The following is a 7,138-nucleotide window of genomic DNA, read 5'->3' as shown; positions in this document are numbered from 1 at the left end:
GTCCTTGAAGGGTTAACGTGCCCAGAACAGTGAAAGAAAAAGCTGCTTTTATGTGAACTTCTGCAGACTGTGAACTTCTGAGCCCCTCCCCTTACACGCTGGGTATAAAACTCTGAAACTCCCTGAACTCGGGGTTCAGGGGATTAATTGATTACAGCAAAAGCTGTGCCCTCTGAACCTGGCTGCAGCCAAATAAAACTGTCTCCTGCTGTCTTTGGTGCCCTGTCTGTCTGTCCCTGCAACATAACTGCTCAGGAAGAACTTGTCAGAGACTTGGGTGTGGGAAGTAAGAAGAGGGGAGATGGAGTTTTCACTATTACAGAAAACACAAACAAATGGAAGTAGCCTGTTTATTAAAATTGAGTAAAAACTGAAGATAAAGGATGGGGTTTTAAAATAATATGCCAACTACTTTATCTGAAATCCAGCCAGTCACAGAGCTCAATACCTGGGCTTCCTCGCTCTTTCCCAAGAAAAGCAAATGGCAGGGACTGTGGTCATGCCAGAACCTGCCAGAACCAGAGGTGTGCTCCTGGTCTGCCAGGAGCCGGCCATCAGAGCACACCCAGTGAGCTGAGATGGAGAGGCCAGCACACCGTCACTCAGGTCTCGGCGTCGAGGCAATGTATCCTGCTTGCTCAAACGGTCATCCACTCCCGTCAGTTACTGACTGTTCCTCTTATTCTGAGAATACCCAATAAATCCAAAGGCTCCTTTCCCAAATATTGTGTAGGAGTGAGAGTTGATTATAGTCGACAAAATTACTGTCAAGAATTGAAATGAATTCTAAGTTCATGGAAGGAAAACATGGAACTTCTAGATGTTAGCCTTCCAGCCAATTCTACTTTGTTTCAAATAAGGGGGAAAGCAGTGTCTCTTAGCAGAGGGTAGAGGGGAAAACCTAGACGAATATACTTACATTCTGGACCCATTTCCTTCTTTATGCATCTTATACCCTAAGTGCACACCTATCTACCCCTTCTCTGCCTCCTCCTAGTGTAACAGGCACACCTCCCCCTCCCCCAGGGTGGATTACATGAGAACATGGCTAGGAGCACGTTGGAAACATAAAACAGTGGTGTGTGTACGTGTGTGTATGTAACAACATTTTTACTCACTAGGACAATTTTCATTTTAATAGAGTACCTTCTGTGTTACTGTTTTGTAAATAAAAATGACCTGCTAAGAAGGCGGAAGAAATGTTAGAGTGTGTATACAGCTATTAAAAATAGCATGAGCAATGCATTTAAAGGATGGAGCTATTTGTAAAAGAGCTTCGCCAGGACTGTCAAGTGTCTGTGAAATGTGAAGAGCCGTGTGATTGACAGCATGCTGGCCACTGGCTTCAGTGAGCCAGGGTCACTTGGAGCAGCTTGGACAGTGAGGGGCCAGGAGGGCTAGGGATGTGCAGGTGGCTTGGGCAATGGAGGGGTGGTGTCTGGGCGGGGCTTGAGGGCCGGGGCTCTCCCAGTGCTCTGCCCACATCTCCAGCAGGACAGCCTCCTGAGGGCGGAAAGGCCGGCCGTCATCACGTCGGGGCTCGTCCTAACGCTGGCACAGAGCACCCCACGGAGTACACGCCTGCTAATGCTTGACTCACGGTGACCTGCGTGGGGAAGGAGGACACTGGTCAGCTTGCATGCAGGGAAGGAGTTCACAGGGGCCCCGGAGTCGGCAGGCTCCACACCACCGCAGGTGAAATATTCTTTTGAAAATGTCCAAGCTGTTGAGATGGTTATTCCCTAAAGAACTCAGTGAACCCCTCTGCCCAGCTCACTACTGCATTGTAGGTGCCCTCAGGCGGCCCCAGCACGAGGCCGGGGTGCGCAGGCTGCTTGCTGATGCTGTGCTCTGTGGAGCTGTGTCCAGATCCTGCCCAGGAGGTCCATGTGACAGACCAGAAAGGCATCCTCTCCTCAACGCTCTGAATGTTCAAGTCACCAGTGTCCCACAGCAGGGGTCACACAGTGACCCATCCCTGCACAAAGCCTGGTCGCTGTGAGAACAAGTTTCCAGGGACATCACTGAGAACAGTTCCTGGTGGGCCTGGGGTGCGCCCGACCCACCCTGGGGAAGGCCCTGGGCTGTTTCCCTTCCAATGCTCAAACTCCCGGTGTGACTGGACTCACCCCACTCCTTTACAGAGGAGGAAAATGAGGCACAGAGAGGCTTGGGAGCTTGCCCCAGGCAGCCCAGCAGGGGAATGGCAGCACTGGGATTTGGGGCTGGCGCCTGGGGCTGCTCTCACCACCCAGCATGGAGCTGCCTCTGGACTCTTGGGGGCAGTGATGTGCCATCAGTCCAGCCCATCGTTGATGTCATAGTCCATGTCCTCTCCCTGGCCACTGAGGGTCGCTTTTCCAGGAGGAGAGGGTGTGTCTCCTCAGGGAGCCCCAAATGGGACCTGCACAGACCTGCCCACTGCCAGGCCTACGTGGTCGTCACCAGGGTGAGGGGGGCAGGACCCGGCCGTGGGTGCCTTGCTCCACACCCACCTGCAGGCCGGCGGGCTTCCTATTCGGAGAACACCTGGTAGCTGAAGTTGTCCGCCTGGGTGCTAAAGTTGTATTTTCCAGTCAATTTCTGGTAGCGCATGATCAGAAAGGCTGCGGCCCCCGCCACCATGACCAGGCAGGCCACCGCGATGAGAACCACGTGGCCGGTCCCCAGGCCTGGCTTTGCACCTGGAGAGGCACCTGTGGGGTGAGACAGGCACGGGTGAGAGACCGCCAGGTCCGGAGGAGGCTCCTGTGGCCCAGCACTGAGCACTGCTGGGAGGTGAAGGTGTGTCCAGCGTGACCCGAACAGCAAGTGCAGCCCGTGTCTGCCACTTCTCAAAGCATGACCTGGCAGAGGTGAGGCCTGCGGGTGCCATGAGCTGCCACACACGACCAGGCGGGTCCAAAGCCTGTGAGTACAGTGAGCACAGCCCAGCTTCCTGGACATGCCCTGGCTGAGAGGCGGAGCTGGCCGGCCTGCGCTGGGCCTGCCTGGATCCAGGCCAGAGGAGAGGTGCAGCCTCTCACACACCTGCCTCCTCCAGGAGGGGAGAACACACACTCAGGGTGCTCAGACGCCCAAGTCTGCAGTGGCACCAGTCACAGTAGCCACTAAGCAGAAAGAGCCCTCGTGTCTCTCAGCACACGAATGGTGGGCCAGGGTGGTCCATGCCCACAGGGAACACAGCATGGAGAGGGGAGGCTGACTCGCGGCAGCAGAGATGAAGTGGAACATGTCACACGAGTGACGGCCAGGGCCACACGTCACACTGCCCGTCCACAGGAACTCTCTGGAACAGGCCAGACCACAGGCAGAAAGCCAGGGCCCTGAGCAAGAGAGCAGAGAGACAGCTGGTGGCAAGGAGTTGGCCTCAGGGTGGAGCTGGGTGGAAACCCAGGAGGAGGTGGCTATACTGCGTGGTCAAGGCACCACATGCCACCGCACTGTGACATCAGTGCCACTGATGGGTGCTCTGTGGACTTTGCCACGCTGCCTGAGAAAGATGCCAGCTTCTGCCAGCCCTCAGCCACTCCAGCTCCCCAGGGACAGACCTGACCACCCGCCATGAGGTGGCCCAGCCACTCCAGCTCCCCAGGGACAGACCTGACCACCCGCCATGAGGTGGCCCAGCCACTCCAGCTCCCCAGGGACAGACCTGACCACCCGCCACGAGGTGGCCCAGCCTGTGGGCACGCCATGAGTCAGAGGTGCCCAGAGCAGGGTCACAGCCGCGGCCACATTCCCCCCACCCTGCCGGGTGCCCCCGCAGCACAGCTGGACGGCGTGGCTGGGGACGAGCCCTCTGGGAGACCAGGGGCTCACCATCCCATCTCCCACCAGTGGTGATCTCAGGGCCGTTGCCCAAAGTGGTTGCTGCTCTGGGGCCCCCACTGCACAGGGGGGGGTGTTGCTGTCGGCAGAGCTGTCCCGCTGAGCTGCTAGGGCTCCCTCTGGGGTCCCCGGACAGTGAGCCAGCTGCAAATGACAGCCACACCCCCAGGAACAGGAACACTCTGGGACCTCCTGCCCCCGCCTCGGCCCTGAGCTCCCCAGGACCCCAGGCTCCCAGGCCCTGGCCAGCCGTTTCCCTGGACAACTGCAGAGCTGGCCCTACATCCAGACGCCAGGGGCACCAAAGTGGGCGCCTCCTTCCTCTTGGGCCAGGAGTGAGGGCTCCTCTTGCTGGTACAAGGGGGCCACATGCACCAAGGATGCTGGAGACCGGGACAGAAGGAGATGGGTACTGCAAAGCTGTGGGGCCAGAGCCAGCCTAGAGTGTCCGCCCAACAGTAGCCCCTGCTCCACTCCACGCCCCAGCTGGGTTTCTGTTGCCTGCACCCAAATATTCCTGACTGACCCGCTGAGTCAGGCTGCTCAGAGTGGGGGCCTCCGGCCAGGCTGCCCCTGGTGACACAGCCCAGGAAGAAGGGCTCTGGGTCCATGCAGGGTACGTTAGAAGGGGAGAGCAAGCCCTTAGGAATGTCTATCCCAATCCGACACAGGCTTCGGCAGTGCGTCCTGTCCTCAGCTCTTCAGCAGCACGTGGGTCATGCAGGCGGAGCGTGTGTCAGTGCAGGGTGCATGAGGAACTCAAGTAACTGCAAAGACACTGAACTACTAGGGCTTTTGTAAAGGGGACAGAGAGGGAAAGTGTCAAAGTCCCTCCTATCACCTTCCCGAGCAGGCCCAGGAGGGACAGGCCTCTCCCAGGGCTCAGAGTCCTCCTCAGTCTGGGGAGGCCCAGCCTCCTCACTTCTGAGCAGCCTCTGTAATTGTTCCAGATCCTCCCACTGGGCTGTGTATGCATGCTGTGACCATCAGCCTCCTACTCTGTCCACCACCTCTAGTGAGTGTGAAACAGGTCGGCCATCTACTAAAGCAAAGGCCATCACGATTTCCAAAAATTCTGATGGTGAGGGATTATTTGTGGGTAGCACACACCTAGGGAAGGACAGAATAGATTCTTCCTTACACGGTCACTACCCTGTGGCATGTGCTGAACTGTACCACCACAAGACACCTCTGAGTCCCAGTGCCGCAGGGTGAGCTGGTCTGCAGGTCAGATGGGACCAGGGAAGGTGAGGACACTGGGATTGGCGGCAGAGCCCCATCCTGGGAGCGTTCTGCTGAGAGGATGGCCACGTGGAGACAGAGGCACAGGGAGAAGGACACGGGAAGACAAAGGCCAGCCAAGGAACGGGCAGCAGCTGCGTCTCTGCCGGTCTCAGGGCAGCCCTGCTGGCGCTGTGGCTCCAGACCTCTGGCCCGGCACTGAGAGAGGATTTCGGTTGTTTTAAGGCCCCCATACCCGGGAGTGGAGATTGTTCCAGCAACCCAGGACACAAGAAGGGCCAGAGTGGAGCGGACCTGCTAAGGAGCCAGCCCAGCTCCTAGGGAGCAGAGAGCAGCAGTGGCCCAAGAGGTGCAGCAGAGGGCAGCCCATCCAGGCAGCAGCGGTGCAAGCTCACACAGCCCCCATCCAGCAGTGGAGGTGATGGTGAAGGCAGAGACGGAGGAAGGTTCCGGAAGCCGTCTGGCCTCTGGGCTCTCTTCACCGCTGCAGGCCCCCATGGTGCTGCCGCTACATGCACTGTTGCTGGGTGGCAAAGTCCCCACTGCTGCGGGATTCTGCTTAAATTATTTTCTGTATGTCCTGTGGCAGTTATTAACCAAAAGGAAGCTAAGACTGCAAAGAGCAAGAACAATGAGCAAAATGGACCGTCCGAGACCTCGTCTTTGAGCTGACCTGTTACACTCTGTGCTGGATGTGCCAGTGCCCTGCTTCCCAGTTATGAATGGCGACAGCTACCGCTGTCCAGCAACTTAGACGGCCAGTCTCGGTGTGAAGTGGGAGTTGTTATTATTCCCAGTGCACAGGTGAGGAAAATGGGGCTCAGCATGCCCATCACCAAGGGCCAAAGTCAGGAAGTCCACAAATCAGCCTCACACAAAGGTTTGCTTCCCCTACAGCCCCATGGGACACCCACAACGTCCTGATGAAGCAGGACAGTTCACTACAACGTCCATCTTACAAAGGAAAAGCAGAGGGCCTGCACATAGTAGATGGATGAAATAGTAAATGTGTGGATGGATGGATGAGTGGATGGATGGACGGATGAGTGGATGGATGAGTGGGTGGATGAGTGGATGGATGGATGAGTGGTTGGATGAGTGGATGGGTGAGTGGATGGATGGATAGATGGATGAATGAGTGGATGGATGAGTGGATGGATGAGTGGATGGGTGAGTGGATGGGTGAGTGGATGGATGAGTGGATAGATGAGTGGATGGGTGAGTGGATGGATGAGTGGATGGATGAGTGGATAGATGAGTGGATGGATGGATAATGGATGGATGGATGGACAGATGAGTGGATGGATGAGTGGGTGGATGAGTGGATGGATGGACGAATGAGTGGATGGATGAGTGGGTGGATGAGTGGATGGATGGACGGATGAGTGGACGGATGATTGGGAGGATGAGTGGATGGATGGAGGAGTGGTTGGATGAGTGGACAGATGATTGGGAGGATGAGTGGATGGATGGAGGAGTGGTTGGATGAGTGGATGGATGAGTGGATGGATGAGTGGATGGGTGAGTGGATGGATGAGTGGATAGATGAGTGGATGGGTGAGTGGATGGATGAGTGGATGGATGAGTGGATAGATGAGTGGATGGATGAGTGGATGGGTGAGTGGATGGGTGAGTGGATGGATGAACGAGTGGATTGATGAGTTGATGGATGGATCAGTGGATGTATGTATGGATGGATGGATGGATGGATGGATCAGTGGATGGATGAGTGGATGGATGGATCAGTGGATGGATGAGTGGATGGATGGATGAATGGATGGATGGATGGATGGGTAGATAGATGATAGGTTGATGGACAGATGGGATTCAGGAGATTCAGTAATTTCCATAAGACTTCCCAACTCATACATCATAGCCTAACAATCATACTCAGTTCTATTAATTCCAAGTCCAAAATTTTTCATACTAGTTACTAGTTTCATACTAGTTTTTGAGGAGGGTGTTCCTGAAGTTGCCATCACTGTCCGTGGGCCTGTCACTGGCCAGAACTCACTCCTATGGACACACCTAGCTGCCAGGGAGGCTGGGAACCAGATTCCCTCCC

At 56.0% G+C, this 7,138-nt stretch overlaps 1 protein-coding gene across 1 annotated transcript in view; it reads right to left on the bottom strand.

Annotated features, from left to right (window-relative positions):
* Positions 1 to 336: 336 nt before the first annotated feature.
* Umodl1 (uromodulin like 1) overlaps positions 337 to 7,138 on the bottom strand; it is a 55,271-nt gene continuing 48,469 nt past the window's right edge. The window contains exons 21-22 of the mRNA XM_078041202.1: positions 2,496 to 2,696; positions 337 to 1,606 (exon numbers count right to left, since the gene is read on the bottom strand). Of these exons, the coding sequence (XP_077897328.1) occupies positions 2,515 to 2,696 (182 nt within the window). The 3' untranslated portion in view covers positions 337 to 1,606; positions 2,496 to 2,514. The remainder of the gene's footprint in view (positions 1,607 to 2,495; positions 2,697 to 7,138) is intronic.

Source organism: Ictidomys tridecemlineatus, chromosome 3, assembly GCF_052094955.1.
Source record: "Ictidomys tridecemlineatus isolate mIctTri1 chromosome 3, mIctTri1.hap1, whole genome shotgun sequence".
In the NCBI taxonomy this organism is placed as follows: Eukaryota; Metazoa; Chordata; class Mammalia; order Rodentia; family Sciuridae; genus Ictidomys; species Ictidomys tridecemlineatus.
The sequence above is the reverse complement of the archived record's forward strand: the minus strand, read 5'-3'. Positions and strand labels throughout refer to the sequence as shown.